Source organism: Aulonocara sp. 'chitande type north' Nkhata Bay, linkage group LG13 (genome assembly GCF_057382095.1).
Source record: "Aulonocara sp. 'chitande type north' Nkhata Bay isolate Kocher_YH1m ecotype deep benthic linkage group LG13, A_spYH_male_GT1.1, whole genome shotgun sequence".
Classification (NCBI taxonomy): Eukaryota; Metazoa; Chordata; class Actinopteri; order Cichliformes; family Cichlidae; genus Aulonocara; species Aulonocara sp. 'chitande type north' Nkhata Bay.
Genome location: NC_141356.1, coordinates 25,486,187 through 25,502,449, shown reverse-complemented (window position 1 = coordinate 25,502,449; position 16,263 = coordinate 25,486,187). Strand labels below are relative to the sequence as shown.

General features: G+C 41.3%; 1 protein-coding gene across 12 annotated transcripts in view; it reads left to right on the top strand.

Annotated features, from left to right (window-relative positions):
- Positions 1-16,263, top strand: part of pax2a (paired box 2a) — a 131,872-nt gene that overhangs the window by 86,959 nt on the left and 28,650 nt on the right. For 2 of the 12 annotated variants that reach the window (XM_086259403.1, XM_086259399.1), the window contains exons 1-3: positions 1,722-4,290; positions 11,960-12,117; positions 16,033-16,135. In XM_086259403.1, coding sequence (XP_086115529.1) covers positions 4,176-4,290; positions 11,960-12,117; positions 16,033-16,135 — 376 coding nt within the window. In that variant the 5' untranslated portion in view covers positions 1,722-4,175. Of the gene's footprint in view, positions 1-1,713; positions 4,291-11,959; positions 12,118-15,510; positions 16,136-16,263 lie in introns of those variants that run through there. The other 10 variants (XM_086259409.1, XM_086259408.1, XM_086259398.1 and 7 more) reach the window with 9 other exon arrangements.

Sequence of the window (16,263 nt, the reverse complement as noted above, 5' to 3'; positions counted from 1 at the left end):
CATTAGATAGCTATGAATAAAGCCAGACTTCCTCTGCGCCACATAGTTTTACTCTTAATTTTCTCATTTGTGTTATATGGCACAATGAAATGGATATCATTATATAGAATAGCACTATCATACAAATACCATGCTGTGTCCTTGAAGGCAGCATAATAAATGGTTCATCACTGGCAACCAAATGGCAAGACAAATTTATGGCTACTGATCTCTTCTCATCATCAGAGCAAAGTACTCAGTAAAATTTCATTGTAACTTCCAGGGAAATAAATAAATTTGGCCCTTGACCTTGAAGAAAAATCACCTCCCACACATCCAGCTTGACTTGATGGACCCCTCTGCCTCTTTCACACCCCCCTTCTCTCTCTTTCAGTCGCCTCCATACATCTTACCTTCTTTGTCACTGTGTCCATAGGCTAAAGATGGGTATCGCACCTTCACTAGCTCTATACTTCGACCCCCTGAGATTTGTGCAAGCGAGTGTTTCTGTCTCCTCTGTCTCTGCTGAGACCCCAACCCACCCCCGCAAGGAGCAATGATAGAAAGATAGGGGGAGTGCGAATACAGAAGATCTTCAGGGAGGGACTGACAGAAGAGGGAGAATATGTGGAGTGGGGTTGGAGGAAGAAGATGGCGAGAAATGACAGGAGATTAATATGCAGAGGGTCTCAGTTTAAGTCAAGAAAAAAGGACAAAAGTAGAAAACAATAAAGGGAGCAAAGCCCTGGATGCTGGGCATCTCTGAATTAAACACATAGCTGTGGGCTAAGGTGCTGTCAGCCTGGGTGCAGTGACATTCCTGCCTGATAATCTGCCCTGCCATAAAATTAGAATAGCAAATACCCCACTGACAGAGATGCATGTCCTCCCTCTCTTGCGCCACCATAAAAAACTCCTGCCAGTGTCTTGGAATGCCACAAACTTCAATTTAAATTTACTGCGCCGCAAAAGGAGAAGTGATATGCATTCGAAAATTTTAATAACCTATTAAGTTATGACTTCAATTTCATTTTATGAATATTTTCCTTGGGGAGCGCTGCCGTCGCAAGAGAAAGACAGAAATTTAAAAAAGATAAATAGTGCCATTAATCTATAACATTGCGCTCCCATTATTCTTGAAAATGAGAAGTTATTTTTGCTCAGATCGTCACATAATTATCTCCTTATACTTGACTTACAAGCCAGAAAATGACCATGTTTGAAAAATTTGAGGACTGTCTTTTGTTTCAGGGGGAAAAAAAATCATAATTTGTCTTAATATATTGTCTATCTGACAAGGAATATTTGAAGTTGATTAGGCTTCAATGGCTTTATTATTAACAACTACTGGTTCAGTAGGAGATAAGTACTCCACGTCTGACATGCTGTGAGATACAATTGCTCCAAAGGTCAGTAAGCCTGCTCTATTTTGAAAGATCACTAAACTATAAATTCTCCAACATCATTTATAGTCCAACATCGTGCTTTACCATTTAAACTGCTTTTAAGCTGCAAAACTATTAAACAACTCATCTCAACTCCACTTTGTGGAGGGTGAATGTGGGAGTGCAGCAGGGTATAATAGCTTTAATCTGTCTGTTGTTTGTCTCATGGGCATTAAACACCATCTTGATATGAGTGAGACTACAGTGCACACAGGAGGGGGTCCTCATAATATTTAATAGGTCATCAAAGGGAATGGGGGGTAGACTGCTGACATTTGCCTGGATAGTTAGGAGAAACCCCAGGAGTTGTCATATGACTCATTACCAGAGCACAGTCGACTTGGTTGCATCATCGTTCAAAGAGGCTGTCTGGCAGAAAAATCATAATCCAACACATATAACTATTCAAGTCACAATGGCTCCATTAAGTAGCATGAGATTTTGATTCTTGTTTCCACCCTGAAAATAGAGACTAATCAGTTAATAAAATTCTATTACTGCCACCATGAATGAGATAGTTGCTGTCATTAGTGTGGAAAAACCCTGTGAGTAAAGCGGCCTGAGCTGGTGCCATGCTGCAGCTCAAACGAGGGCTTTCCACAGACAGATGCGGGCAGGCTGTCTCGCGGCTGTGTCTCTGTTGGCGTACCACTTCCCCTGCCAGCTACCTCTGGTCAAAGTTTAAAAACTGAAGCCTACCAAGATGATGAAAGGACATCATTTGGAGCTTCAAGATTTTCCACAAGAGGGAAAAAATGAAATGTGGTGAGCGGGACAGCTGCTGACCTCCTCGGGCCTCCTGGACAGCAGGTGTCAGAGAAGCATGGTGAGAGTCAAACTTAATGAGTACCCCGCAGTCTATTTTATACTTAAATAGCCTTTGGATGTATTTAGATTGACACAAGAGAGGCCCATTTGTCAAATAATGAATCTAAACATTGCTGTTGTGAGATGAAGCTCTTGATTTTAAAAATTGTGGGAAAAATCTGCCTTTTTTTCCTCTTTACATTCAAACACTGCATAAGCACAACAGGTCATACTTAAGAAAATTGTTGTTTTTCTTGGGCTGTCATTCAATTAAGCTTAAGCTTAACAACCTATATTTTAAAAATAAAACTTTTTTATGTTAGCTTCCAGCAAATTTGAAGTTGTATCAAGCTTATCCTACCTTTGGATTGAGCTAAAATATTTAGATTAGGGGATGGCAAAATGGGGGAATTTGCAAGTCCAGAAATACATATAGAGAGAAACACAAAACATGTCATTTTAATTCCCAGAGTTCTAAATACTTTCAACAGGATGGAGTTTACTATTGATGAAAACAAGAGCCCAGTGTTGGAGGATGGTTCAGCATCCACCAGCTTTTTAGACCCAAGTGTAGACTGAGCTCTGACCCCGGTTCACAAAATCCTCGCCATACAGAAGCAAACAGAACACGGACATTTCAAAAGAAAATTTAGCTGTCACTTCCAAGACCCCTCAAACTTTAGACAACCCCCACAGCCCTGCAAAAAAACAGCAGCAGGGCACTTAAATGCCCCTCACACATTGATTCCTTTTCCCAAGGGCCCAAACCAATTTCTCTTGTTTTCAGACACTCTCCCTCCCTGAACCTGCAGTGGCCATCAAAGACATTCATCCATCCACCCAGGATGACTATGACTGATCTTGCCACCAAATGATCAATTTGTATTTGCTCTGTCTTTCTCCATTTTTTTCTTTTCTACGTGTGCGTTGCGTTGTTCTTTCCCTCCTTCTCATCTCTTTCCTTCTGTTTCCCTCACTTCATCCTCTTGCTATTTTGTTGATGTGCAGAATATGATGAAAAAGTGAGAGTGCAGATGGCTCTGACACCGTGGCACGTGAAAGCAACAAACCAATCACTATTTGACCTTGGAGAACAACTAATTCATATGTTCATCCATCCATTTGACACACCTAACTTTCCTTTTCATTTCAGCAAAATTCACGTGAACATTAATGTAAAATATCCAGTAATAGGTCTTAGTGCAGTTTGAATTTGCGAATTGCACACTAAGTTATTTCAAACAAGCTTCAGCATGCCTGATTTGTTCAGTAGTATATGTCTCTCCTTCATTCATTAAGTTGTAATTGGACATGATTCTCATCCAGGAATGCGGCATCCTCGGATTCCTCCAAGGCACGCAAGGTGATGATGACAGTGCTAGAAAGAGCTGTTAATCCATCTTGTAATTGCGCCGAGCAGATTGCAGGGTTGGACGTGTCTGTGAAAAGGCTGCAGAGAAGCATTTGTCACCAGACGTGAACAATAGGAGGCATTGTGTATTTGAGTGTATCTGCATGTGCAGTGAAAGCTTTTGTATGTATTTGGGAGGGTGTGGTGTGTGTGTGTGTGTGTGTGTGTGTGTGTGTGTGTGTGTGTGTGTGTGTGTGTGTGTGTCTGGAGGTGGTAAATGAAGGTAAATGTGTTGTTTATACGTGTGATTCTGGTATATGTTATACTAAATGGCCTTATGTGTGTGTGTGTCCTGCATCTTGATGTGCATAGTGGTGTGTGTGTGTGTGTGTGTGTGTGTGTGTGTGTGTGTGTGTGTGTGTGTGTGTGTGTGTGTGTGTGTGTGTGTGTGTGTGTGTGTCGGGGGTCCCTTTTCCTTACTATTCACAGACAATTTGTAAGGCCGGCTGTTGAAGTCAGGCTGAAGCTCGTGGAACAGCTGGAGCCTCTCAATGATTGATAAACGTGGCGGCAAGAACTTCATCTCCCCCTGAATGAAGACAAAGGCCCCACAATGCTCAGCCAGTGTGTTACGCCTGCCTATCGTTAAGTGCGGGCTGCGGACCTGCCCCGGTCCTCAGCTGGGGGAGTCGAGGTGCCAAGAGAGAGGTCAGGACCCAAACTAATTACCATTTTATGACAAAATGGTTCTTTCTTTGTGGTTATATAATTGATTTACCTTTCAGGGGGAGATCATTATTAAGTGGCCTTGGGAGGGTGGGATTAAAAGGAGGCAAAAGGAGATTAGCTTCACTTTTACATGTCCTCAGTGTCATAAAAGTGCAAACCAAATATGTCTACAAATATGAATAAAGTAATTACACAGCCTGAAATAAAGCTATATCATATACCATTTGCATGTGATTGAATATCCTTTACAAAGAACTACCATGAAAGCAACAAATGGACTATTTAATATTGAATTGTAGAAATCACTGACCCCATGAGTGGGTATGTGTCATGAATTACGTACTTCCACCATGAAAACAGTAAGCAAATAATCAGTTATGAATGATTAAAAGTGTTTTTCAGAGTTGTATCGATTCTGGCAAATACCGCCACATTTTCCAGGGAGAGATTTTAACAGAGACGTGTTCAGAGGTCCGCTGCCTCGGTGTCGTAAACTTTTGCCTGTTTGTGACCCATGCAGGAGCAGGTCAGTGACTCAGAGCAGGGCCAGCTCTGTCAAAGTCACCATGGGGGCTGATAATTGTTACATTTGGCTGTGATGATTCCCACCCAAGAATCTGCTTCATGTGACTACACAGTGAACAGCCAATATGTGTGCCGGCATCTGGATTTTGCATTTTTGTCATCTTATGTCATCTTTCCAGTCAAAGATTTGAAAATTTGAAAATTTGAAAAATCTGCTGCTATTGCACAATGTTTGTTTTTGAAAGGTCTGACTTATGTCTTCAATACATCGTTTGCTTATGCGCATTACCTCTTATAGTTGCAAGCATTTCCTTCTGTGAAACAAATGATGTTTTGTACTCCCAACTTTCTCTCTTGGACTCAGAGAGCATTGTAGCCTGCGTACATCCATCCTTGACCTATTTAATGGCTGGGTTCTGTCGAAGACCCGCTGCACAAATTGAAAAGTTTTCAGTCACTAAGTGAAATGCATGGCTCTGCCTCCGCTCCAGAAAAATTGGGGATTGTTCTATTTTAATTCCAGACTCAATTTCAGACGTCCTCCACGCTGCAACAAAAGTGGATTTCAGACCCACGGTTGTTGACATTTCAGCTGCCAGGACACACGATGAATGAGTGAATATTGATGAACACAAAAGATGTACCCAGGCCATTTTTCCCCCGCTCTCTGTTATTGTTGGTGTGGAGGTGGGGAGAAGAGGAGAGATGAAGCGCCCTTTGGCTCCCCTGGGAGCGAGGAACCCCTCTCCATATTCAGAATATTCCCTGTGAAGTTCAGAAAGAGATATCAATCTCACTTTGAGGCTCTGGGCCTTCATTTGTTTGTGAGAGATGCGGAGCGCTGCTCAGATGACTGTGCCAATTCTTCAAATCCCACTTACAGTAGGAGTTCGCACAAACACGCACACCGTACACTGCAGAGCATCTGCCACTTCCCTCAGCCTCTTAGTCTCAGGCATCAGGGTCTGTGGCAGTGGAGAGTGCACGGTGGCACTCTTAGGTCTTGATTGAGGAAGCAGTTGCAGCTTTGTCAGCATACTCTGGTTGTTTGGGCAGAAGCAACACAAGTTGTTGTTTTTTGTTGTTGAAGAAAAATGAGAGAGAACAAAAAAGACCTGACATATTGCAGGTGAATTTAAAGTTATTTTGTTGGTTTGCTGATTGATCAGCGAAGCCACTAAACTTTTAGCACTTTGATTTTTATTGCAGGCATCAGGAAAGTGGAGGATGGGGTAAATATGGAGAAGACACTCGTCTATGTCACGTACTTCCTAATTAATGGACACCTGAGCTCCCAGCTTCACTATATTTGAATGCTGCAATTTATTTATTGATTATAAAATGCAACTTCTCCCATCACTAACTGGTTCAAGATCATTTTGCACATCGCCTCTCGTTCTGCCTTCATTTTTTGTCAGCTCCTTAATGCTTGCTCTCCAACTAAATAAATCTAAGAGAAACTGATTAAGAAGAAATATCCCAAGCTGAATATGATGGATAAATACAGAATGAAGCATGGTGTAAAATCATTAGGTGTAAATAAACACACCTAATATTTCACATGGAGAATTATTTTCTGTTGCTATATAATTTATCTCACAGCTTTTTGTTTGTATGTTTGTTTTTGAGCACATGCTGTCTCGTGACAGGCAAATCTCTTTAAAATATTATAGAAGACATTTACTCCTATTCCCTCTCTCCCTCTAGCTCTGTCTCTCTTCACACCACCTTTGCACATCTCTCCTAAAGACACCATTGTGTCAGGTGCACAGCCTGGCTATGGTTTGGTTTTAGGAAGGCAATGGGCCATGCAGGCCTTTTTTCCACAGTGGGATTCTGAGTGGAGTCTTTGCCCTCACATGCATTCAGTTGGGCCTGCTTTACTAACACTATTGATTGCAGGTGATGTTCTGGACTCAGTCCAGCTGACCTCGAGGGGGCATTAGATACATCATTGTCCGTAGAGGAGCCTCTAGAGACCAGAGAGAAGCAGCACGTGTGTTAAGGATTCTGACTGACCAGAAACTGCATCTGTCGGTTTTTAGGACATAAAGCATCTGGGCTGAGTGGTGTATGTTTGAAGAGTGAAGTTCGATGATCTCAGTAGTGAAGCAGGAAATAGATACTCCACAGACAAAAACGTTTTCAGCTGACCATTCATGCACCACATAGAGTATTCCTCAACTTCTTCACCTTTTCCTTTTGCCCGCTAATTAGAAATCTTAATATGCAATCATGTTAACATTGGGTCTAATTTGTGCACCGTGCCTCTTTGTTTCTTACACACCTCACAGCAATTGATGGATATCCAATGAGACGCAGAGTCCCTGCCAAAGGGAGTAGCTCTGCAGCATGTGACACATCGCTGAGGCTGTGGGGAAGTACGCCTTAAATTAATTAACATCGGACCTCTTGTAGCTGTTCACTTCTGTAAACAAACATTTTAATATGCAGTGATTAATTAAATCTGCCAAGCTCCTCTGCCCCTCCCATAGATCTTCCTTCACTCTTACTTTCCCCATCTTGTTAAAGAGTTTATTATGTGCTGTGCAAGGTTCACAACTTTCACAACAACTCCAGGAACGCTCCTTCAAGGCATAGATTCTCTAAACGTTCAACCTGATAGGTGATATTTTATTTCTGCTGTCCTGTTTGCTTCTAGAATTTCCATTTCAGATGAAAACTAGGACCGATTCTTACATGAAACTTTTAAGGAAAGGATTAACAACATTCAGTGCAAATCTGCAAGAGCCCTCATCTCTTTAGAAGCTTCTGGGTTCTCCCTGCTTTGGCTGACTTCAATGAATAATCTTTTTTCTGGCATCTATTATACTGTAGCAGTTTACTATGTGCAAGTGTCTTATTATATCCAATAAGAAAAAAAATGAATATTAATGTGCAGGCTTTATTTAGTCAACCATGTTCAAAGTGTCTTACTTTCAAATCATTTAAATCACACAAGCCTGCACTATATGTATGTATACTTACTTCCAAATAGATAAATAAAACCCTGTTAATTCTATAATGAGCAAACAAACATTAGGGGAAATCTGCATGGCAGCTACATTAGAATAGAGCCGTGCCAAATATCTATGGATTAAGGTTCATTTGGCAAGATTTAGCCATGATAAACAAATTCAAACACTTCAATAAATCCCTCAAATTATCTACAGTGGATAGTTTTGCATTTATCAAATATGAAATAATAAATCAAAATAAAAAAGATTGCACTAGTTTATGGAAATCCACATCAGCGGGGAATGGATGCCTACTCAAGGGGCATCACTGCACAGGTAAGCTGCTTTTGGAGGGTTCATGTAAATTCTAAAGTCCAAAAGTCAATTACTGGGGCATCTCAAGCGTGTGTTACTGAAAGACTCTGATGTTTTATTGAAGAGAGGCTTTAATTCATCGGGCTTCTCAGCTCCCTTTCATGCAGCTTGGAGAGGGAGAGCATGGTACCTCCTTCAGATGGCCAGTGTCATATATCACACACACACACACAGGAAGAAAGAAAGAAAGAGAGAGAGCGAGAGACAGAGAACACACACTAATGCCCAAAAACAACTCTCAGGTGGTCTGCTTCACTCCACTGACCAGACCATTACCCCCCTACACACACACACACACACATGCACAGCCCTCTTAGTGCAGACCACACAGACTAAACAAGAAACTCTAACTCACCCATTCAGTATTTTCAGCTTTTTCTGTACAATTATAAACATTTCTAACTACTTAATGTAAAATTTCAGTTAAAATTTCAAGAAAAGTCTAATTATACCCACATAGACACCTCACTGGCCATTTTGCTGGGCTTTTGAGATTTGACTTAAGTGCTGTATCTTAATAAAATCTACAGTACCTTGATAGATCATTGCATCACAGCTGGTTTGATAGCATTGGAAGGTGGGATGTACTGTGTTATTCTGCCGTTCCTACCTGCTGATCGCAGTGCGCCTCTGTGCTTTGTTCCCGCTGGAATATTAATAAACAAATACTGCTCATCGGCTGACACAGTGCCATCATAACAGAACGAGCACTCTGTCTGTCTCTAATGTCTCCACAGCTGGAATTAAGGCTCATGGTGGCATTGCCCACAGAAAGGCACGCAGACAGCTTATTTTTCTACTGTGATTAGCCAAACTGTGCAGCTCATATACAAATGGAAATGGGATGTGCATGAGTGTCCCCCTCTTCTTACCCTCTCTCTCCCATCTGTCAAGACAATAGATTTTAATCTTTAATCCATGAGCAGCCATTGAATACTGGGGAATTACAAATTACAGATGTTTCACTGTGCTTCTTTTTTTCTCCCACTCTCTCGCACAGACACACACAAGATCTCCTGCCCACTGTGTTTTTATCCGTTCAGGCCCTTCAGCTACCTGCTACCACACAAAGGTGTTCACACTCCCGCACTCGCCACAAACAAATGAGTGCAGCGGGGAGAGGGAGAGACACACAAGTACGTACGTTTCACACACTCGTTCTGTGCCATCATGGTACCATATGACACTGTCATCATTTGGTAATTAAACCCTTGCTGGCTTTAAATATGAAAAGCTGGCAAGAGTTGATGATTATGATACTGGCTGTCGCTCAGCCCAGATTTCCGACAAACCATCCAGACACCAGGCAGGAAACATATTGTCACGATGTTGTCTTAGTTTGGCCGTCCATTCCCCCCGCCCCGGTGAAAAGAAACAAGATACACGTGGTGTATTTGATCCTTTTTTACTGTTTAGGTATGTAACAATAGTTAGATGAAACTGTAAGATTACAGTTTTTTTTAGTTTCCAAAAAACTAAAAAAAAACAAAAAAACAAACAAAAAAACAAGAAAGAAATATATGTGACTGTAACGACAGAGTGTGGTGTGATAAATGATGGGCGCAGCCTGGTGCATGGAGTTACAATGGCCTCCGAGTGAGGAGAGGGAGTTGGTGCCAAGGAGAGATGGGGGATGGGGGGCATGAAGGGTGAAGGGGGCGAGGTTTATTTAATGTTCAGCCCATGAGCAAGTGGGACGCTATTTTTTAAAAACGGGAAAGGAGAGGTGGCGGGGGCAGTGGCAGTGTGGTGGTGGGGGCTTTAGGATGAAGGGTGGAAGTGGAAGTGAAAACTTTGGCTGTCCGTGGAGAGGAGACAGGAGGAGAACCTTTACATATACATGTATGCACCTACACGCATGCGCTCCTCACCACCAAACACACACACTTCTTCGCTTTCAGCATCTTGGCAGTCTTGGACAGAGTAGATACTGTTGACTAGTCTAATGGACTCTGCCATAAGATCTCTCTCCCCCTCACACCTCCGTCTAACCAAAATTCACTCCTCTCCCTCAATTTTCAATCTGCCTCTCCTGCAGACGCCGGTCATAACCCGTAAATGCGGTGTGTGGCTCTGAGAAGAGCTTAGGTTCCATTACTGACAGCCCACACAGCTTTACGGCCATTTAAGATCCTCGATTTGGGTTCCTCCCATTTGGATGTTCCTGCAGACCCTTAGTGTGTCGCCTGAACAGACAGAGAGGGAAAAAAACACTTAGTGAGATCGTTAATGTCAAGCTTACCAAGGCAGACTCAGCTCTTGCTGCTTGAAATGTATTTTTAATACTCAGCAATAAACAATAGCACTGTGAAAACAAGACAATAGTGTGTGTGTGTGTGTGTGTGTGTGTGTGTGTGTGTGTGTGTGTGTGTGTGTGTGTGTGTGTGTGTGTGTGTGTGTGTGTGTGTGTGTGTGTGCGTCAGTCTGCAGACTGTTAGGGATGATGAAATCATTATAATAACAGAAAGCTTAATACATAAACACATTTTCTAGATATTTAATTAAAAATGAGCTTCCTAAATTTGGATAGTTTTATTATTTCCTATTGAAAAACCATTAAAAAAATCTGATTATTTGATTAATTTGCCAATAGTTTCTGCTTCTAAATCAATGCTTTCACTTAATTATTACACCTTATCTGGTGCAATTGTTTTTTGGAAACAATATATTTTCTTTATGTGAGACATTTAAATGATGTGTCATGAAGATCTAATGTTTTCAAAAGGAGACAGCACCCAGCTGCAAAGTGTGTTCCTGTTTAAATGACATTTTAAGCGAGGAAGAGCTGCGTATAAAGGCTTCCATAATATCCATTACTGGTCCTTGGTCCAGTGGCAGTCTTATTGCCATTTCTGAACTTCAAGCACTGTAAAGACTCTTATAATACAAAATGTTTGTTAAATAGCCGATAGAGACGCCATAATCTTTTAATGTTGGATTTTATAGCTTTACCACGCTCTGTCGTTCTTGTGGATATTGTAATATTGCATTTTTACTGGTTATTCATCTGTTAATGTTCCAGTTACTAAGTTTTATACTCTCCCTTATACATTTTTTTTTGTATTTCTTTCCACTGTTAAACACACAGAGAAAGTTTCCTGGGCAAAGTTTATCTGCGTGACACCTGACTGCATTAAGTATCTCACTTTAGGTTAGGTCTGACAGGCAGGTGGAAACAACTACTGAAAATGTAGAGTTTACAATTAGAGCTGCACTATCATATTTCCTGTTTGTCCCCCACTCTGAGACACAGAGAGAGAGGGAGAGGGAGAGAGGCCTGTACCATAAACAGCCTACATTCTGACATTTAACCATTATTTTTAGATAATGGCCTTTTCCCTCTAATAATTTTAAGTATTTTTCTTCTATAGGATTAATACATAAATTCAACATTTTATTAATTCAACTTAGTGTTTAAGAGGTAGGACTGACAAGTCACTTCTTACATTTTTGAATAAACTGTAAAGTCTCCAGAGAAAATCATATGTAGTCCACAGTGTGTTGAGTTATAACAAAGTCTGCAACATGATGTTAATAAATCTACATCAGTGCTGCCGAATAAAACAGTGAAAGGCACAGCTGTTTGCAATTTGGAATCGATTTTTATTTATTTATTTTTATTTTTGGTGATACACATTAATGGGCAATTTTTACAGTTTCTTTTAATTCAGCACCTGCAACGCTGTTTTGTTCTTTGATTTCTTTGCTTTTTTCTTCCTCGTTCCTTTATCAATTCGTAGCTCATTGGAGCAGGGTTGCTTCCTCTTTTTGTTGTCGCCTAAACCGTTTAGTTTTGGATGATCGGTCAAAGATTCTGACAACCAGCGGGGAGAAGCAGGACGCCCAGCCGGGGAGACAGCGCAGGAGGCCGGACAGATCTACTGGGCTGCATCGGAGAGTCGCACCATTAGACAAGGGAGAGCCATGCCTCACAGCGCGGGTCGATCAGGTAAGGATTTCTCCCTCTGCCTCATACTAATGTCAGCGTTTGTTTGCAGGTGTGTTGGTTGCGCTGTGCGGGAAAATCTCTGGCGGATGCAGCTTTCTTCCTAATACTCATCTGGATTTGTATTCTTTATTATTTAACCAATCTGCGCTTTTCTTTCGTTATTGTGAACTGCTTTTACGCATTTATATTTCGTTTTTGTTTTCGTAAAATATCAGAAATTAAGGTAAGAACTTTGTATTTTAATGAAATTCATTATTATTATGATTATTATTTTTTTTTTATTATTATTATTATTGCACCATTTTGCTAAATAGCCTATCAACATCACCTACATGCTCGAGGCTCTAATTGAAAACATAGATCACAATCTAATTCACCTCTCAATTTTGAGTTTAGATGGGAAGATCAATGGAAAACAGTTGTAATGATCTAATTAATTATGGAAAAATTAAAAGCAAGTACAAAATCAATCTGTGGTGGTGTCGAGAATGGAGTCAAATTGATATCCATCTGCTCCTGTTATAAAGCACATGAATAAGCAATCTAAGGACGCAGCTGATATCCTGCAGTTTGGCATAGCCTACCCATATGGCTTTGGGTGTCAGGAGACTCCAGATCATGGTGGGATGCTGCACGTGGCTCTCGATATGATGCTGATGTGTTAACAAATAAAGAGGAAATGAATTCATGGGGAAAGATTAAATTACAATTGTGAAAAAAAAGAAAGATAAAAGATGGAAGTAAAAGTTTTAAGTGCACCGTGCGTACTGCACTTGAGCACTTGAGGTTGTTGTTGTTTTTTTCAGCGTTTACTTCACTGACTCCTGGGTTTTTTCATTGAGTTGAGAAAAAAAAGTGAAGTTGGACATTTACGCTGTGCAAACAGGGATTTGTAAGATTTTTATTGATTTATTTTCGATAAAATCTAATAAATCTCAATAAACTAGAGTTAGAGCTTGCGCAGAAGTGGAAGTGAACAAGCTTTACGCTTAAAGAGAATCTTGCAGGGAGTTGCTGTGCAGTGGTGTCATGGGGCACATTAGGACTCCTCGAGTATATTTCAAATGCCTAATTAATGAAGATGAAAATTGTCACATTTCTATCAATCTCTGTGTTATTTCATTCTCAACTGGTAATAGATGCAAATTTACAATCAGATATTTTTGCATTGAAATTAGACTATATAGAAACATACAACGTGGGCGATCGACGCTTACTTATTTTATTTTATTTTTTTATTTGTGTGTGTGTGTGTGTGTGTGTGTGTGTGTGTGTGTGTGTGTGTGTGTGTGTGTGTGTGTGTGTGTGTGTGTGTGTGTGTGTGTGTTTACATTGTCCCATACAGCAGCAATCTGAAAATAGTGGTGCTCATGTGCTATTAAAAGAAAGAAAGAAAGAAAGAAAGAAAGAAAGAAAGAAAGAAAGAAAGAAAGAAAGAAAGAAGAAGAAGAAGAAGAAGAAGAAGAGGGGTTTGTCTTGTCCTTTTTGAAACCATCAGACCCTCCCTCTGTCTCTCTCTTCTGTGTCTTTACATTTCCACACAGTGAACGTATTAAATATAGTTATCAAGATTAGCCTGTAATTTCCGTTGTATAACACAAGCTTGATATTTACATTCCCAATAGCGTGTATTTGTTGATAACGAACCTAAAGGATGTGTAAACAGTTTAACCTCTACCAGCATCATTCAAAAACACTGACAAAAATTATCTGAAATATATTCAAATCAAATGTTCTTATGTTGTTTTCCACGAGCTCAGAGATTCTTTACTGTGTAAATCAGGCAAGGGGAAAAAAGGAAAATCGAAAACAATAATCGTATTAGGTCCTTGGTGGCTGTGGCTTTAAAGGGGGTGAAGTCAGGACTAACAGTTTCTTAATTATCACGCCGTTTGTTTTGCTGTAGTGCTGTGACACGGGGACGTCATCGTGGCACTACAGAGAAGTATGGGGGCAAATAGGGGTGTTGTGGGCGAAATAGCAGCAGCTTTAGGGCAAAAGTGCATCGATGTGTGAAATTACAGCCCATGGTGCTACATATTGTACCAGAAGCTCTCTTCCCAAAAATGCAGAAACAAAAAAAAACGTGGAGGGAAAAAGGTGGAAAAAAGAGGAATAGTTCTCAAACGTGTCCAGAGGGCAGCTGGACTCGCAACTCAAACTGCCGCCATGAAGTCCACAAAACTTCTAAATAACAGCCAAAGATTGCGGTTGTTGTGCTTGCTGTGCCAGTCAAAAACAAACGTACAAAAATTCAGCTGAATGCAAGGTGACTGCTCAGGCACACCATTCACTGGAAAACACAGCTTACAGTTCACTATCATCCAGCCTATTTATAGAAAACAAAGTGACACCATTCTGATGGATAACCTGAAAAATGCATTAACACGTAGAAGTTAATGTTAACCTCACGCTTTCATGTTTTTTCTTCTCCTTTTCTGACGGATTGAGTTCCTCCAAAGAAAAGATTACGAGTGCGTAATTGGCAGTACTCTTACCACACCAACCTTTGACCCGACCAGCCTCAGCAGCGTCAGCCCTCCTTCCTATACCTGTCTGCCTCCATGAGCGTGGTGGGCTGTGTAACCTACTGTATGAGCGCCATCTACAGAGCGGTGCTGCACACAGGCCCAGGAGTAGATGATGATGATGGTGATGATGATGGTGGCCTGCTGACTGACGCTCCCCTGCACACCTCACACACCACTTCTCTGACCACACACACGCACACACATATATGGGTAAATAAGGTTTGGCAGTTTCTGAATGTGAAAACTTTATTTGTATTTAACCAGCGCCAACATATTTTCAACGTGTATTTAGGAGCAGAAAAAATTAAAGCAAGGAAATGCTTTCATATAGATTTTGGTGCAAAAGTTCACGAAATTCCTTTTTAGCCATTCTCCCAAGCTTACAAAGTTGGTTAAATAAAACGCGGAGGGTTTCGTCTTATCTTTGTTTAATTTACAAGAAAATTGTACCATCTGTAATTATGTAATAATGATTCTTTGAGGTGTCTGCGTGTTTTTTAGGCTCTGCTATAACAAAAATCTTCACTGTGTTTGTGTTGGTAGTCCTCTCACTGAAAGCGTCCGAGCAGCATGGCTTTAAAGTAGCCTGACAGTGCTTTACCTCTTTTCTACCTCCTGCCTTTAATTTCCTTGATTCTTTACCCCAAAGTCTCATCATTTCCCATTTCGTCTCCCTCCCCTTCCTGGCTGTCGGATGCAGGGACCTCCTCATTTGAGCTGCAGGTTTTTACGTGGGCGAATCACAAAGTGTTGGAATCTATTGCCTTTGTCTGACAAGTCATCCATCTCTATGCAAGGGGATCTGTGGGATGGAGGTAGGAGGGGGGGGGGGGGGGGGGTGAACTGTGGGACTGCAGCTTTTAGAAACAGACACACAAGGAGAGGGGTTTCATTTTCTGCCCAAAGCTTCGTTCAGGCACAGCCCATTCTGGAGGAGAGGGGGACTCGCTGCTCTGTACTTCGCCGTGTCCATGTTGTTGTCATCTCCGCCCCTATCTGATTAAACCACAGAGCCTGCCGGTCCACCACGCCGTCAGAGGAGAGGGATTTTTTTTTCCGGTCGCAGATTCCTGAGCGGAGCAGTGGAGACTCGGTTTTACGCTTCTGTTTTCCTCATGATGTCCCTTAAAAACAAACAGTGACCCGCTTCGAGCCAATGTTTCCGCGACTGGTGCGCTCTGCACACGCGTGGGTCATGCACTGCACCTGACAGCCCCTTCTGCAGACTTTTGAGTTTAGACTTTTTTTTTTTTATTCCAGGAGGAAAACTTAGCATCGCGCCCAAGAAGTTGTTCACTGCTTGTTCACCGCGGACTCTTCCCACACGGACTGTGTTACACCAACATCTAAATCCTTGATTGTTTTTTTCTTTTTGTCATTTAAGCTGCATCACCGAGGCGAAACGGCGACCTCAGTCGATTACCTTTCTTTCCTTTGCTATCCCATGGATATTCACTGCAAAGCAGACCCCTTCTCGGCGATGCACCGTGAGTATGCTGAATTAGTTTAGAAACCAAAAACATGTCTGTCATCCTACTTTACTTTTTAGCGCACAAAAAAAAAAAAACGATCCTGTGCACTTGCAATGATTGCGCTCTAATTTAAATAGAAATGA